This window comes from Echiichthys vipera (genome assembly GCF_963691815.1).
Source record: "Echiichthys vipera genome assembly, chromosome: 19".
In the NCBI taxonomy this organism is placed as follows: Eukaryota; Metazoa; Chordata; class Actinopteri; order Perciformes; family Trachinidae; genus Echiichthys; species Echiichthys vipera.
The window spans coordinates 23,157,468-23,176,164 of NC_139844.1; the positions used below are offsets into that span (position 1 = coordinate 23,157,468).

The 18,697-nt window shown below is 45.3% G+C and overlaps 1 protein-coding gene across 5 annotated transcripts in view; it reads left to right on the forward strand.

Annotated features, from left to right (window-relative positions):
* runx2b (RUNX family transcription factor 2b) overlaps positions 1-18,697 on the forward strand; it is a 43,286-nt gene that overhangs the window by 3,981 nt on the left and 20,608 nt on the right. For 4 of the 5 annotated variants that reach the window (XM_083933600.1, XM_083933599.1, XM_083933602.1 and 1 more), the window contains exons 3-4: positions 15,342-15,604; positions 17,094-17,250. In XM_083933600.1, the coding sequence (XP_083789726.1) occupies positions 15,342-15,604; positions 17,094-17,250 (420 nt within the window). Of the gene's footprint in view, positions 1-14,062; positions 14,179-15,341; positions 15,605-17,093; positions 17,251-18,697 lie in introns of those variants that run through there. The other variant, XM_083933601.1, reaches the window with a different exon arrangement.

Consider the following 18,697-nt stretch of genomic DNA (forward strand, 5'->3'; position numbering starts at 1 on the left):
TGGAGTAAAATGGTGCTGTGTGTGTTTGCTTGCTGCACCAGCTATTAGGACTTATTAGTGCTAGAGGTCCACATTAGTCTACATAATTCCTCCGGGTAATCAAGAGGGGTGCAGAGTGTTAATGTGATCAGTGTTTAATCAAAGATAGATTAATTGGTCTGTGTTTTCACTCATATATGAACCAGCAGTGAATGGTGGGTTGAGTACGGCCCTAAATAGGCTGCAGGCACTTATTAAGGTCTAAACGAGAGTGTCGTGGAAACACTGTGACCCTGATTTGAATAGCCTGGAATAGGTATTTCCCCCTCTGTTGATGTTGAAGTTGAGGGAAAAAGTTGCCTTTCTCCTCAACTTTGTTTTTCTTTTCACTCGTAACAGTGCCGGCGTGGTCATAGAGCACAGTTCAAACCATTATATCTGAAACATTATATCTCAAATCAATGGAAATGAATGTCACCTTTTCCCAGAGAAACAGAAAAAAAGCCCGACCGTGAGTCACTTTTTTTTTTCTGTAGTGTGCACCGCCGCACTTTGTTGTCTCACCCAGAACAACTCTGAACTGCACAGGCATGTACAGTATCTGCCTCTCCTCCCTCCAAACGAAGCAGGGAGATTATTGAAACATGGAAGAAAGGGAGTCCGACCACATTCACTCCTGTAATACGGAGACTGCAACAACAAACGGAGAGTTCAGTGTAAATACTCACAAGGCACTGTGTATTATCCCTCCTTTTATCCCCAGATTCAGTAGCTGGGGGGGTAATTACATTATTGTGATAAGGAAATCTGGCAATTGACTGTGCTTACTGTAGGTTTCTGCCTCTTTAAAGTGTTGATAATGGACTCATAACCGATTTTCCCGATGGAGCGATAAAGCCTGTTTGTTAAACGCTGCTTTTTTTCCTCATCAATCAATGCAATTGTTTAATATCGCGGCTGTGTTTGCTCTAGCTACATGCCAAATTGGTGTGTGTGTGTTTTGGACGCAAAGCTATGATTTTTGAGCACACCATAATTACCAGTTCAATGCCATTGAGTTAGCCACTGAGGCATTTAATGCAGCGCTGTGCTATTTTCACGCTTAACAAGATCACGCAGCCCTTCATCCATTTCAATTGCATCATGCTGGGCGAATTACCGTTATCCGATATAAGCCCTCAGAGAGGAAGTAACTACCTAACACTTTGAAAATTGGTCTATCTTGGAACCGCTTCACCCTAATGAAACAGAACACCAGTATTATAACCCCGATTCATACACCTCTTTCACTTAGCTCTCCCTGTTTCACGTCCTCTCTTTTCTCTCTTCCGTGTTTGATTTGAGTTATTTAAGTCAGGAGATGGCTTTAAGCAGAGCTGATACAGCAAACCACAGGAAACCTGAACGCCATTGTTCAGAGTCCCCCCCCCCCCCCCCCCCCCCCCCCCCTCGCTTTCCCTGCGAAACGGCCGAGGCGGCTTCGCTTCCACGCTCCGTGTTTCTGTAAGGGGGAAATATGGAGTGTCGAGCCTCCTGGATGTTTGGGTTCAGCCTGTAACGATGTGAGTGAGAGTGTGGCCGCAGCACCTACACAAGGCCGTACCTGTTCTGCCCCACGCTGGAGAAAAGGGCAGGTTTTTCCCCTTGTTGGTTTAATCTTAAAGGAATGCGGTATCCCCTCTGACTCAGGCCAAACTCCCAAATATATAAACCTACTTACCAGCGGGTCATGAAAAGAGCAGCACGGGTTGGACGTGTTAGCCATATTTTTGAAGCCATTCTGATTATTTATGTCAGGTAACACACACTGTAAATTGTAAAGTGTAAACATAGACGGGTAGGATTCTGTTCGGTTTTCAAGGAGAAGGTGAAACGAGATGAGTAGAGGACAGAGCATCAAAGAGTTACAGCGAGCACTGACTGTGATCAATAGCTTGGCAGCAGATCAGTGGGGCCGGGGATAAGCGCACCTTGTTACAGCGTGTCTTCAGACGCCGGTATCAGCTCTCACTTTCTCACAAGTCATCGTTTGTCACTCGGCACACATTTAAAAAACACTTGTGGAGACGTTTTCTCATTTTTAAATGGGAGTTTGGTTTGTTGCAATGTTGCGGGATAATGACAGTGGAGGTTGTAGCTACTACTGTGCAAGCATATACTGTGAGTGTATAGATGTGCAGTGTGTGCTGAAGGTGTCTGTGACAGGAAGACATGTCTGCTTGATTAATGCTCTCACTCAAACTGGCACCTGGAACCAATCCCCTCTCCTGCCGCCCCCGTCCCATGTGTGTGTGTGTGTGTGTGTGTTGTGTGTGTGTGTGTGTGTTCCATACACTGTGCCTTCAGAAGGGGCTGAGGGTGGGTGTTGAGCAGGAGGCACAGATGGGACCGGGGGGGAACTCGGAGCGGAAGAAAAGAAAGGTACTTGCAGGGGAGGGAACAATAGGTGGACGTGCAGTGCAGGGTGTGGGGTGTCATTAATAACACACAGGCCCCATCTCCTAATTTGCTCAAATTACCTGCCCACACAGTGGGCCCCCTGCCAGCGCCGAGGTGTGAACACAACAGATCAAATACACCTGAAAATCAGAGTGCCCACCCACACGACAACGCCCACGCAAGCCTTTTATGGTGCTCTGACAACTCTGAAGGCCTCTGTGTGTGTGTCTGTGTGTGTGTGTGTCTGTGTGTGTGTGTGTGTGTGTGTGTGTGTGTGTGTGTGTGTGTGTGTGTGTGTCTGTGTGTGTGTGTGTGTGTGTGTGTGTGTGTGTGTGTGAATGGAGGAGAGAGGTTCCATGGTTATTCTTTCATGTGAGAGTGAGAGATACAGAGTGAGAAAATTAGAGAGTGAGAAAGAAACATTAAAAGGAGGAAAAAGAGTAAGTGAGACATAGATATGCTACAAAGGGAAGGATCGGTTTGCACTCGTGAGGAGTACAGTAGGAGCAACACAAGACTCTTTCAAACCACCTCCCATATGGCACTGGGGGGGCGGGAGGGGGGCCTTTACCATCATCTACCCTCCTCTTCTTCTCTTTCCTTCCTCTCTCTCCTTCCCCTTATGTCCACCCTCCCTCCTTCCCCTCCCACCCACGCTTTTTCAGGAGAAGGGGCGATGACAAATGTGACGGGGCGGCGATGCTTTGGTCACCGCAATAATCAGAGCAGAGTCACCGGCAGCGTACCACCTGTGGCACCCACACACACACACACACACACACACACACACACGCAAGGAAACATAATCAAATGTGTACACAGACACTGAAATGAAATATGCCCCAGAGACACAAAAGGGGCCAGGAGAGTGTGTGTAGGTGTGTTAAGTGGGATGCCAGTCTTTGAACTTTGAACAGTGTGTGTGTGTGTGTGTGTGTGTAGCTGATATTGACAAGTCTCGTGGGAGAAGAGGGAAGCTAGACGTGGTAGCTCCCATTTGTAAAGTGGCCTCCAGAGAGAGAGAGAGAGAGGGTTAGAAAGAAAGAAAGAAAGAAAGGGAGGAAGCCAGCATGCAAACAAGCATGCAGATGATTAAGATTAAGACCTGAGACATTACGAGGTTATGCGGTAACACTTTACTTCGCCTTTATAAGCTTCCATAAACACTTAACTAGATAAATAGTTTATAACACACTATAGTGGAGTCGTAAGCAGATATTGGGACATTTTAAGTGAACAATTATAACAACTCCCGTGAAGCGTCCATAAGCTATCTGCTCCGTCACCAGATTCCTCCTGGGGCTTTCACCCACATCTCACGGCCTTCATCAGTGGGCAGAGTTGGCTCAGTTGTCATGGAGAGAGAGGGAGAGGTATTTCATAATAAATACATACTTCATTAATAAATCTAATTGGATCCAGGCGGAGTTCAAGCACCTGACACAATTCGGGAACCTAAGGCTGCCCAAACCAGAGTGAACAGGCTGAATAACGACTTCATTAATAAAGATATAAACAAATTCTTAGATTTGTTTTTATATAAGATATATTTTAGATGATTACGTGTGTTATAATGAACTGAATGCATCAAAGGAGGAGTTATAGTTGTTGAGAGGACGTTAAAAGACACTTAAAAATGTCCTCGTGTCAGTTTAATACTACATCACAGTGTTATAAATTGTGTTATTTAGAGTAAGTAGCTAATAGGGAGTTAAATAAAGTGTTAACTGTTAGGTTTTCTTGTCTCACTAATTATCAGAAGTCTGCATGACTCTTGCTGTGAAAAAGAAAAGTTTTAAATCATTTCTGCTTGTACAGCAATGTTACAAAACTGCTAAATCCCCAACTACGTCGCATTTCAGGTCGTTTCAAAGTGATCTGCTGTGACTGAGGTTCACGTCTTTACAGAACTTGTAGCTGACGGTGTGCTTTATGCTGATCCCAGAGCTGTTCCCGTTTACACGTATTCAATCCAATCACAGCGCTCCGACAAGCAGCTCCGTGTCATCAAAGTCTGTATACATACACATGGTCTGATCCTCACTGGGGCAGGCTTTCAGTCTGGAGCTGAATCCTGTCACTCACCCAGACAGCTGCCCCCTTACAGTCGTCTGTAGTTCATTCGGTTGTCGCAGTTAAAAGTTTTCCGTCAACTGTTGCGCTGCTCATTCTATTTTCTGTCTTCCCCCAAAGGAAATAGGTCTCTCTCTCTCTCTCTCTCCCTTTTCTCTCTTTCTCCTTTTTGGACGGAGACCAATAACAGGCGTTTTCCACTTCACTTCTCCTGATGCTGAATGAGCAAAGGAGGATCCCAGAGGAGCAGGAATATTTTATTAGAGTGATATTTTGAAAGATCTTCTCCTCCTCTGTCTTTCTTCCTCTCTCTCGTGATGGAATTTTAGGATGCTGCAACTATTCTGTGTGTGTGTGCGTGTGTGTGTTTGCGTGTGCATGTGTGTGTGTGTGAGAAAGAAAACAACTCACGCAGAGCGAAGACAATTCAAAGTAACAGCTAAATGACAGGCTTGCAGCTCCGGTCTTTTGAATCGCATTGTTTTCTTTTTTATTCCTGCTCGGGAGGAGGGTTGTGGAAAAAAACAAAAATCCCAATTGGGACAGAGAGCGCGCAGTTGAGTCTCTGGAGAATTACTCTGGGTACAAACAAAAATAGCAGTGATTCTTTTTGCTGACAAACACTTTTTTTAATGTGAGGGTGTTTTTTGTGAAGTTGAGCTCTTCTTGTTTTCTTATTCATGACAAAGAACGGGCGGCGTGTGTGTATTGAAGCTTTGATTTACTGTCGCTTAAAGGTGTAGGAGGAAAAAGAGGGAAGTCGGAGTTACTTAGCCTAATTGGAAGCAGTGGTTCCTTAAAAAAAAAAGTACATTAGAGAATGTTACTTTAAGGAAATGTATAGTCCAAATGGTCTTTATAATGCCCGCAGACACATTTATCTTGACCTATTCTACCAAATGTCACTTTCACATGAATACTACATTACACACATGATTACACCTACACACAGCCAGACAGATACACACACCCTTTTCCTGCAAGACCCTGCAGATGCAGCAGAAACAGTGGAGTTGGTCTCTCTGGTAAACAAACAGTGAGAGGCTGCTGGGAGTCTTCACTGGGCCTCCAAATTATAGTCCGGTTAACCAACGTCCCAGAGCCGGCCCCTTTACTGCTACACGCATACTGTACGTACACACCCCACATCACATGCGTATGCGCACATAAGCACATGAGCTGTACACATTAAAGGCACCGTAGAGACACACTTTAAAAGCACATATACAATCAGGTCCTAATGGGACCTTGTCTGTACTGCAGTTGAGCCAAGAGTAAAAGATTTTATAGACATAAGAGAGACTGAGAGGGAAGCAGGCCCTAAGGCCCTATCATAAATATTACCCAATCATCAGGCTCACAGTGTGAGGCAATTACTAATGAAAAACAATCCCGTGCAAGGTAAACACAGGGTTGATGTTTACGGTCTTTAACCCTGTATACATGTATTATGATTTGAAGGTTCTCTTTACTGGTAGAAGCTGCTTTTGTTGGACTGAAATGTGTTCACAGGGCTATGTGATCACGCTTCGGGGTTTGTAAAGTGTTAAATATTTGCCCCTCTTGCAGGAAAGTTGCTAAAGGATCACTAGTTTGTGTAAGACTTTTCTCAGTGCGAGGAGGTTGGATTTTAATTTCCCCCTGGGATTGTTGAAGTATTTCTGATTCTGATTCTGATTGTTTAGAGCTCATTGAATTATCTATAAATGAGTTCTGCAACTACTGGGGACAGTTTTCAGTCTCTCGAGGACACAAGAGCTTATCGGAGTGATCTATGACGCCATAAAATCCGGTAAAAGCATTTCGTTTAAAGTGATCAGCTCTCGCAAAATGATTCGCCCATAAATCGTGCGCTTCCAGAGTGACAGCATATTCCATGCGGAAGATTTAATTGTCAGCCCAAGACCACATCCCAGCAACCCTATTGCCAAAGAGGGATTTTTATATGTGCGTGACATTCAAAGTCTCTGCTATAATGCAACACCACAGAATAGATTGTGTTTGAAGGACAGCATTTCACAACGTAATTGATGTTCCCTGTGGGACCCTACAGTCGCTGAGTCGCCCTGCTCAGGACTCGATTGAGGCGCTATAAAGCTGGCGTCATCCGAGTCTCAGCTAGGAGCAGAGCAGACACGGCAAGAAAAGGCTCCGTCCTGGAACAACCAGCAACTTCTGTTGTTGAGTGTGGAAAATACAGGGTCATAGGTCACATAATCACACAATAGTCATTTATCTTCTGTGACTTATGTGATGTTTTCTTTCTTTGAACCCACTTTTCCAAAGATGACTGGAATTGATTTTGTCTGAGGACATCTCAGGCTGCGAGCGTCGAAAGTGAACTCCATTCACCCTTCGTTTTCTCCCCCTCTACACCCCCGCCTTGTTGTGAGTCATTTCTGACCAGTAGCTTAATAGGCTCAGTGTAATTACAGGCTGGGGTTTTTCGGCAAAGACCCATCGCTGAGTGTGCTGCATCAGCGATGACACTCTCAACTTAATCTGTTAACTCGTTCGGCACGCAGAGCATCAGATGCTATATGTGAGGCCTCTCGACATCTTTCGCAAGCCAAAGCTTCCCGGGGCCATTTTGACTTCTAAATGGTTTTTGGATCCCAGTCTAGTATGTATGGCTCCAGGTTTGCGGAGTGTATGCTCAGGGTTTTTGGAGCGTCTCCGAGCTGGACCGTGTTCAGGAAGAGATCGGGAAAAAAAAGGAGAGCAAGATCCAAACCCTCGGAAGTTGAGTGCTGGTGGCTGCATGCGGTGCCTGCCCAGTACAGTTTTTTCATTTCCTGTTTATCTGATTGGCCGGTGGCTCAGTGCTGGACGTGCTGACTGACAGTTTTGACATTGATTACCCCCCAGAAATGAAGTAGCAAAGCCAGGACTTCCTTTTTAGCTTTTCAATGTCGGCTCACTGAGTGACCGTAACAGTCATGGTACCCGGTCTGTGGGAATGGCCAAGCAAAACAGATAGTATATTCAACACGTTTGAGAAGAAAAAAAATGCATATGGTATATTTTAAGGCGTGGGTTTACACCGTCTATGTTTATGTCTGTGTGCAATTGAGCATCCATGACAGACTTTTTTCCCCCTTTATTTGGCCCTCTTCTACAGCTCCTTATATCGATTTGGACCCGGTGCACCTGGACATTCCTCCACCCTGCCTCCATTCATATACATCCTTACCTCCTGCCTCCTTCCTCTGCCTCCCTCCCTCGCCTCCAGCCGCTGTCCGTCCTGTCCTGCCTTCCTCCGGTCAGAAACAGGAGCAGTGGAAACGGGCGAGTGATAGCTGATAGCCCCCCTGCGAGTGCTAGTCTGGGCCACTGCGTGTTTGCCTCTCGCCGCGTAGTCACTCTATCTATCTCGCCTGTGCCTCCTCGCCTCACATAAATCATCCTCAGTCGCACTACACGGACAGGGGAGAACAGAGAGAAATCTCCCCCTATAAATCTGGTATTAGTTTTACCTCGCATAATGAACACAGGGCTAAACGGTCTTGGATACATGAGAACAGCATGTCTTGCAGATGTACTATAAATATTTTGATACTAGCCGGCTAGTTTGCAGAGGGGAAGTAGACCAGTGAAATACACAGAGGAAGGGAAAAGTGTAAAGTGGAATGTTGGCCTAGCCCGAGTGTCTGTATTGTCTTTAGCACCTACAGAGGGTCTCGGTCCAAGAAAAACGCTCTTTACAGGGTTCCTGTTCCCAGCCGTGGTCCGGTACCACTCCTGGATACGCTACGTTTCCTTCGCACCAATCCTTCAAACTGGTCTCCGAGGAGGGGGAGGAAGGGGGGGGTCATTGTTTGATTAATAGCGCGATCATACCTGATTGAGTGATAGATGCTTTGAAGGGGAAACCAGCGCGCCTCAGGGACACTCTGGGACTGAGTCTGGGAAAGGCCGCTCGAGGGAGGGTTTGATTGGTAGAAGTGCTGAATTAAAGTGAAGGACTAATAATAGCAGAGCTAATGACACAATGGCTGTATAGAGCGGGTCTGCCAAATGTGCGCGATCACTGTACAGATATTTTGTTGCAGCTATGTAAAGACGAACTGTAACGCACACACTCTCATACAAAAGTGGAAAAACTGAAACTTGGCATATGTCTGGCCTCAGCCCCGGGCACTGTCACACTACCCCATCAAAGAGCCATACACCCACCCACACACACAGAAAAACCCTACAAATACACTCTTACACATGCACAGTTGTAGCGCTGTGACAGCAGGTGGTGTGTGACACGTCAACATCTGAGGGTTCCCTGGCAGGCTGAGAAAGAGTTCTCGGCTCAGTCGCTCAGATCTCTCATTGGGACTCTTTAATGGCAGCCTTCGTCACATATTACAGCTTTATTTTCTCCTCTCCATCTCCCTGCCCACAGAAGTTCCTTTTTTGTTCCTATTTTTAAGTACAAGTGATCTCAATTAGGGACCTCCATGAAGGCGGTAGGCGGCAGACAGTCAGAGCAATAAGAGCAGAGAGGAAATTGTCTTTATACCCCCACTCCCTCCCTCCCTCCCTCCCTCCCTCCTCTACCCTCCTGCCTGCCACAAGCAGTGAGCAGCCGCCCCCTCCGCGTCTCCATCTCTTTCCATGCTGCTCTCTGCCATTTCAAGAACAGAGTGAAATATCAGACAAACTCTTTCTGTATTTCTCACTGAGGAATAAATACATTAAACTCCCCAGGCACTGGGCTCTCCAGCCACCTCAAAGTCTAATACAAAACTTGGATTACATCCCGTGAAAAATGGTCGCTCGGGAACATGCAAACACACACACCGCAGAACGTGCCGTCTTCGTCCTAACAGTTCACGGTGATGTCACGGGCTCGGTGACAAACAGTCATTAAGGGCTTTGCTGTGATCTGGGATCAGTGCGTGGATGTGAGTCGGTGAGGTTGTGTCAATGAGGTCACGAGGAGTAAAGTTTCTGCTCGTAGTCATCCTCCACTGATGGATAGCTGGTTCGCTAATTGACTGCCTGGTTGGCAGGCTACGAGCCCAAGGCTAACTAAGTGAGCGGCAGGCTAGTTTAGCGGTTGCATTTCTGCTCTGCCTGTTGGGTTTGGTTGATTGTCTGGTAGACTGGATCTTTGGCTGCTCTGCTGCCTAGCCTGGTGGGCTCCCTGATTGGTTAGCTGGCAGAGCGATTGGCTGGTGGCCTGCCAAACATGGAAACATCCCGTTAGAGCTGAGAAGGCCTGGGCCTCGTCACAGGCCTCCTCTAGAAAGCTATAATTAAGTGTCTTGAAAAATGCACCACTGTGAAATGGAGTCTTTATCCTGAGTCTTAAGTGGCTGTACTTTTCCTCTTGAATGATGAGAGCATGTGAAAAGGAGAAGGAGAGAGGAAGAGTGTTGCTCTCTTGTGTTTTTGACATATCGTCAAATATATTATCTGCAAATATAGAAGCGCAGGCATGTGCATGAACCCATAAAGCCGGGTGTGTCCTCCGTCCTGAAACTGTTGGACGGTTGGTTGGTTTTTCTAAACTGATGGACTCCTGATTCGATTTTCGATTTGATTCAATTCAATAATAATTTGTGTAAGCATATCTCAGTTACAAAAACAATTTTGCTTGGATATGAAAGAGACGCTCAGAGAACTAATGCTGTAGTGTTGTCCAAGGAACACACTCAAGTGACTAAAGACTCTACAGTGAGAGTCAGTGAGTATCGGGGGCCATTTTCATTCAGATGTCTTGGTGGCAGAGGTCAAGGGAGCCCCATCAGAATTTAGCCAAATTGGATTGTTATTTAGCCTCCTTCCTGACAAGCTAGCATGGTATCAATCCATCCTTAAATCTTTTAGGTTCATGTGACAGATTGATTTTGGATTTTATGAATCAACATCTGATCAAATCAGATGAATCGAGCTTTGTTTGCCGTGTCATCTTTCCTAATGAAGTGTTGATGGTGTGGATAGATGGGCCTCGAAGTGTGTGTTCACAGTATTCTCTCAACATGTATTCAACGCCGTGACTGTGACGATTAAGTTTAAGCAGCAGAAGAAGAGTGCAGAAAAAAGGTCACGGTTTGGCTTAGTACTTCCGGGACAGGAACACCAGTCCGGCGGATGAAAGTCCTGTGTTTTGGGACCCGTCCCTATGTGGTTTTTTGCGCTGTTATACTACGTCACCTGATTTGCTTCTTTGCTGCAGACCTGAAATAAATACATGGATTACACACGAATTACAGTGCATTACTTTTCATAGTTATATACAAACAGTGAATGAGAACAGCCTGGTTACAAGTTGTGATCGGGACACTGTCACCGTTTGAGTGTGTGTGTGTGTCTGTGTGCATGTGTGCGTGTGTGTGTGTGTGTGTGAGACAATGAGTATTTTGCCAGGTGTCATTCTGCGTGAAGATTTCGTCGCCGCAATAGCGCCCCGATCGTGTAGTTGAGATCGAAATGAAGGTCGAGTTCAGAGACGGGCGTGGTCCGGTGGTCGAGGCTGATGTGATCCATTCACAATCTCACAGTCTCTCTGTTTGTGTCTCTGCTGATGTCAAACAGCAAGAGAGATGTAAAGATGTTGACAGATGCACAGATGTTAAAAAGACAAGGGAAGCGAGAGAGTCTGCATTGTTAGTTCGCTGACAACATTAAAGACAGCGTGCATGCGTGCGTGCGTACATATCAGCGGTTCACACACTCTTTGTCATTCCAAGTGGGAACGAGGACAGGATCTTTTATTACACGCTTGATATCTCAACAGTAAAATTAGCCGGAGAGTGTCAGCTGAGTTTGATTTTTATTGAAAACAAATAATTGAAACTGAGCGGCAGAAATACAATATTACCATAAATCATAAAACGCACATCCTGCCCAATGTGGTATACTGTGGTTCTTCGCTGTTAGTGACTTCTCCTACTGTGCAATGACTTCAAGCCAGTGTAACACAGTAGATGAATAATACCAGAGCTGAGAGAGACGATCCAGCTGTGCACCAGGCGAGCAGCAGCCGCAGCGAATGAACAGATTTATGCTAGATTCATTACTACATGATATTAAGTTTGTTAACACTGAGCAGGATGGGTCACACATCCTTAAAGTCCAACACTGCCTGAAAGTTACAGCATTCGCATTTAATCCAAAGTGGACTTTTGGCTGGGTTAAATCCAGGACACTGAAACGGGGAAGTGGTGCTTTTTTTTTTTGATTGAACAGAGTATTCTGGCACATTACCGCCTTCTCTGATATCTCCTTCACATCTCTGGGACTTCAAACGACAAATTTCAAACCCAGAAGCCTACCTACCTCTGAATGACAGAAAGCCAGACCTTAGTGTATGAACGCGGGCCGTATCCTGTGGAGAGCTGGAAGACAGATGCTGGACGTACAGCGGAGAGGCAAAGCGGAGTCAGATGGGACAAACACCCTTTGATGAGCAGAGCTTGTCAGGGTTTAAGTCACGACTACACCGGGGTGAAGGGGGGGGGGGGCGTTCAGGGGCCTGGGTTCGGGCTGGGAAAATCAATATGCTCTTCCTGCCTCTGCCTCTGATGGGACAATCACAGGGTGCAGATAATCTAAATTTAAGACTGATTAGTTGGCAAACAAACGAGTGCAAGATGATTTTCTTGCTAAAATTGGGATGTAATATTTATATAACGTTTCCATTAAAGTGTCTTTTACACAAAAAACACTTCCACAATGAAATCCCCGGTTCAAATTTCAGTCAAACTAACGTAAAACACATCTGCATTACAAATAATTAGGCTGATTAAATTGACTCAGAGTTTGTTATTACTTCATCCCTAACATTTCCCTAAATTAAATTCCACTACAACATTAAGGATGTTTTCCATATTACCCCGAACGCATTCAGCGGTGAAAGATTGATATTATCTGAGCTGAAACTGAACTCTGTTGGAATAAGCGGCTCCACGGTTCTTGCAAGGCCATGTTTATCACTATTACAGATTTAATTACGACTATTCACATTTATCCATCCATGAATTGTTAGTTGATCTTTGAGAATGTTGGACAATTTGAACCATATTTCTGGTGTTTGGGGCACACGGAGGGGAAGTGTAACTCAATCACTCTTTTTTTTTTTCTTTCTCTCCCTCCCCGTCCACATGACGAGGTGCCAGATGCATGTCAATGCTTTCAGACTTTATATATATCCCTCCCACATCCTCACTCACACACACACACACACACGGCAACAGACATATATGCAAGTGCACACCCACGTACATACATACTTATGAAACACAAGAAGTCAAGTTATTTCGAGTTCCAGTGCTCAGGCTTTAGACTTTTTTCTCTCAACACAGTAAGTGTATTATAAAATCTATAAGACTGTATCCGAGCATAAAAAAACAAGCTGCAAAAGCTCTGACAGGACCCAAATAACCTTACAGCTGTGCCTCCCAGAGGTCCCTTTTATTTTGAAGCAGGCCTGGAGTATCAAAGGCCTTTGTCTTAAAGACTCTCTGCAATAAAAAGCCTGTTTGGGAGCAACGGAAAAGGAACACAGAGTGGCAAATACACATGCCGCTGTGTGATGTGGCACTCAAAAAAGAGTGACTGGGAGACTGATGGGTAATCAGGGCAGAGGGTGGGGTGGCTGATGAGAGCCAGCTGAGATATGGAGTCTCACAGAGGGTAGATGATGCCCTCTACAGTAGACACGGGAGGGACAGGCCAAGCAGGCCTCAACTGCCTTCGGAGCAGCAGCCACTCTAAAATATGACACATTTCAGCACTAAAATCAAGCATAAAAATATTTTTATTTGTTTTATTTGAACTGAATTTTTTTTTGTTGCTCACAGTGTGAAGTTGTAGTTATTTCAAGATGCCTGCCGTGTTTTTTATTAATACGATTTAATCCAAATATGTGCTTTTATTTGTCTTTGTTTGCCTTGGTTTGAAAAATGTATGATTATAATTTTAAATATTCTTGCATTAGTCATTTTGCAGTGGTCGAATAAAGCCCTTTATTAAATACCAACACCACACTGTGAATTATTTAGAACTGGTTTTACCATAATTCCCTCTGAAATGTTGTGGAGTAGAAACATAAAGATGGATATACACCAGTAAACTACAGTTACCTTACATGTGTACCTTGAAAGTGTATTGCTTGAGTAAATGTACTTAATTGCATCCCACCACTGTCCTTTTAAGATATGCATATGAATATTACAGAGTTGTGCGTAATTACGCATCGAAATCATCCAGGGGCTCATCTTTTGGCGCTGTTGAGTTCACGTGTAATTGTAACTTGCAGCTATACACTATTTTTATAAGGCAAACCAGATTTTGAAATTAGATTTTTACATCACTGACTTTCCCAAAACAGCCTTCTGTCTCCAAGAAACACACCACGCGGGCGGCTGAACATAAATGAAAGCCCGTGTATGGGAGAATACCTGTACACCTGCACAACAGCTCTCCCCTGCGACCGAGTGAAACTCTACCCCTGCGCCTCTACCTGACTCACCGCTCTCCGGTGACTCACTCACTCCTATACCTTTATGGAGTGTAACTCACTTCAAACCCGGGCGCGACTCTCTGCACGTTCCTCTGAGCCGCGTATCGTCGGGACACAGTGGTAACGCGACACGGGCTGGTGGACCGGTGCGTGTTTACCGACCGGGAATGACCACCTCCAGAGTCAGGAGCGCGCGGATGGTCCGGGGAAGCGGTAACATGTCGGTATGTACAGCAGGCGGTGTGGAACTCTTATCTGGGAATAAGGACAGGGAGAAAGGCGTGAGACGCAGATCCCATATGTGTGTGTGTGTGTGTGTGTGTGTGTGTGTGTGTGTAGACGTTACACTGAGACCTGTCCGGTCGTCTGTATAGGCGTGATAGATTATGGCAGAGGGAATGGATCTGATTCCAGACACCACGTGTTGGAGTCGCATCAGCGCAATAATTGCTGGGCGCTCGAGCTATATAAACCACAAAAAGCCTGAGCACGGGAAACCCCGGCCTCCAAACACTAACCACATTTACAGCTACAAAAACGGGATTCTATTTTCCGCCTCCTTCATCTCACCGGCGATGATTCTTCTTCTTCTTTTTATTTTTTTTTTCCAGACTTCATCAACCTTTTTAACCCCATATTCCAAAAACCTGCTCCGCGGCCGAGACACTTCACGGAAAATGTGCACACTTTTGCGGGCGTCGCGGGGTTATTAATAGCTCTGTAAAGTATTGTTACAGCTCGTTCCTTTGACTTTGAAAACTTTTTTTTTTGTGTGTGTGTGTGTGTGTGTACATCGCCTGCGGGCTCTCAGCGAGCCTTTTAGTTTGGCACAAAGACTTCAATGACGCACCTGGAGCAGCGCTTTGACTTTGCACTAAAGGAAGACACACAAAAACCTTTTTCCAGCATCTGAGTCGACCGCTCCATTTTAGACCCTGCTTTCTTTTTTGTTGTAATTGTATAGCCCATCATCCGCTCGGACATTTATTTGATGTTATTTATATCCACGCACGAGCAACTACGCCTTCGCCATGGCGCATGGACGCTTCCCTCGAGAAGTTTGAAAAAAGCGCTCGTCATTTAAAACATCATCACGTTTTCAGGGGCTTGTTTTTCTTGCCGGGGAAGTGTATTTAATGTCTTTTGAAGGCGCCCACTAAAGTTTGTAGTGGAGAGGGTTTCGAATCGCGGTGTGCGCTCACGAAGTCCCATTTTCCGTTGGCAGGCGCGCTGAGGCTCAGCGAGCAGCGGCGCACACTCGAGTTTCTCTCTGGGTGTGCGGGGAAGAAAGAGAGAAAGAAAGAAAGAGAGGAGCTGGGGAGCCTTTGGTGCCTTTTTTTTTTTTTTTTTTTGATAATCAACGCTGTTGTGATGCGAATTCCCGTAGATCCCAGCGCCAGTCGGAGGTTCAGTCCGCCGTCCAATAGCCTCCAGCCGGTCCCAGGGAAGATGAACGATGTGAGCTCTCCAGCGGGGCAGCCGGACGCGGCGGCGGCGGTGCCAAGACTGCGTCCCCACGAAAACCGCAGCATGGCCGAGATCATCGCCGACCACCCGGCCGAGCTGGTGCGGACCGACAGCCCCAACTTTCTGTGTTCGGTCCTGCCCTCCCACTGGCGGTGCAACAAGACGCTGCCTGTCGCCTTCAAGGTGAGTCCCCTCTCAGCGGCGCGCTGCGAAACTACCAGAAGGGAACCAAACCACAGCGTGATGCGGTGTTTACTGTGGGACAAACAACCACCAAATGAAGACAACAGGATTTTATTAAAATAAATACAAAAATAAATAAATAAGGGATTACTTTTCTTTAAAAAAATGCAGCTTAAATGAATTGAATCCTGTTGAATGCTGAGGGTTGTTGTTGTTTATCCTGTTTCCTCGCGAGTCATTTCACTTTTTATAGATTTATAATAAACATTTTTACAGAGCACAACAATTGTGTCTATTAACATCATAAGTTAAGCCCAAATGCTGCAATATGACCTGCAAAATAAATAAATAATATGAATTACAGAATTAGGAAGGATGGAGGAAACGTGGTGTTTAAAGGGCCATGGTGAAATATTAAAGGTCTGGGAAATTGCATCTAGATGTAAAAGAATAAAATGAATCACGTGTTCACATTGTTTTTTTTTTTTACATTTTGTAAACAAACAAAAAATCCTTTTATTTATTGCCAATAATCCCAACTGTGACCAGCTGATGTATATTCCCACAATCCAAGCTTCGTCTCCATTTTAATATATTACAGTTTTCTATATTATGCAATTATTATTATTGTGCTCTAAAAAATATTAAACCATATTAAAACATGCTAGATATGTGTCACAACCACATGATGGCCTGTTAACCACTATTTTCATGATAATACGTAATTATTATACTCAGTTTTCACGTTGTTCTTTTAACGAGCAGAAAAACAAAGACAGGAAAAAATACATTTGAACATGCAGCTAAGATTAAAAAGCCACTTCGGGCATTTTTGAAGCCTTGACAATTTTGTGCTCCCATGATATTTCACAGGAAAGGCCCTATTAATTACTTGACAGATTTTATTTAAAGACCGGATCAAAGACGCACCAAAGTGGAAATTTGTAGCTGTAACCCTGGCTCCCGATCAAATGTGACACATTTTAAAATCTATGTGTTATTCAACCGTCCTCATTGCTACGGCTCTGTAATTATTGCTGCTACGCCGGCCCGCTCGCCTTCTTTAATCTGCATCCAGGAATCTAAATGATAACACAAGGCGTCGCCGCTTTTTGTTTAAAAGTCTGCCTGTTGTGAGAAATGAAGTGGAATTAAATCCATTCATCGACATGATTGCAAAGAAGATGGTATGATGTTAAACAAGTCTGTCACATTAGCTCGATTAATAGAACCGAGAAACGAGGTTTGATTTCATTTGTCTTTGGCTTTTAAACTGAAGCTGTTTCTTTTATTTCTGTAATCATTCTTCAGATGTTCTTTAACCATGAACAGAGGAAGAGAACATGTGACAGTATACTGAGGGTTTATTTAGTTGATATTTAACCAGTTTTGAGACGACACAAGAGGAAGTAAAATGTGTGTATGTATTTAAAATGTTGCCCTTAGCAGTCCCTGATTTTCTGCCCTCTGACCTTTGCTCCCCCGACAGGTGGTTGCCCTTGGAGACGTACCCGATGGCACCGTTGTCACAGTAATGGCGGGGAACGACGAGAACTACTCCGCCGAGCTGCGGAACGCCTCAGGTGTGATGAAGAACCAAGTGGCCCGTTTCAATGACCTCCGCTTCGTGGGCCGCAGTGGCAGAGGTGAGGCCTGAGACACTCTATGCTCCATTCATCGTACACTACTACGGCTCAGTAGGACCTATTAGGTTCAGTGGTGTGGATTAGTGGTCACATTCCCTTCGTGGCGACCACATAATGATCGCTAACTCCAAGCTCAAATCCCACCGCCCGTCTCCTAAAGTCTCAGTGGTGAATCATGTTGCTTTAAAAATGGAGGTCCTCGATTTTATTTTTTTATCTTATGGGACAGGCGAGCTGTGTGAAACTGACTCTTTCCTGCTCGGGATCTTTGTCCTTTAGCTTAAGAATCAACGCTTTGGACAAAGAGGTGTGATCAGTCCAGCATCAGCTTCATGAGACAGCGTTGACCTGTCTTTTTCCTTAACTTTCACCTGACATGACCCGGCTCTGCTCAGGCTTATAAACATGTTGGGTGGTGTTGCAGCCCCACAGCTGATCACAGCTCTGCACATATCCTCAGGCTGTGAGGCAGCGAGGCAGAGGCACACTCCTATTGGGTAAAATAGCATTCTCTAAATATTTGGCAACACATTTTCAACTGTCATGCTACTTAACTGTTTAATTTATGATTTGAGATTTGGCACCGAGGACTCAACCTCTCTTAACTTACTGGAACTATTTTCTCACGGACTGTTCCTTTCTACAAATCTCTCAGAAAGTGGTCGCCTGTGATAAGTTGATGGTGATAAGCGCTGTCAGCAGCTCCACCAGTGACTTTTCTTCTCAGTTGCCTGCTCTGTTGTAGCTGTCAAAAAAAGGGGAGGAAGCAGGGGCAGTCAGGAGGAATGAGGGGTGACAAAGTATAGAGAGCAGAGGAGGATGCATGCTGGCTGGATCTGTTGCCATGGAGACCTTGTGTGCGTCCCTTATATGTGACACAGAATCCAGTCACAGGAAGTGACATAGGAGCCAGGGGAGATCGGACTACGAGGTGTCTGAAATGAATACCCAAGATAAGTACAAGCACAGCGAACTGATAGGATGTCAGATAAAGCTAAAAGTCGTGCACACGGAGGCGGGAAGAGGCACCAGAGATGGACAAGGACCGACAGTCACAGGGCTGAAATGGTGCCACAGTTCGATGAGCACAAAGGTTGACAGGGCAGGTAATTCAGGCAGTAATTAGATACTTATGATAACAGCGTTTGAGTTAATAGTATACCAGTGTCCAGGACAGTAACCTCGATTAGATCACAGGTAGCAGATGACAGCGGCGGTGATGGCCGGGAAGCCGGGAGGTGAAGCTCTAGGCGTCTCACTTTATCATATATCACCCACATGCGCGTCAGATCAGGTATGCGGGACACCGGTTTCATCTTTGCTCTGCTATCTCCCTAAATCATCTCGTCACTTCTTTAAAAAGGCATGTTTACAGTGAGGGTGCAGAGCAGGAGAGGGGAGGACACGCACGGGTAGGCGGCTGCGACTGAATGGACAGCTGCTCCAA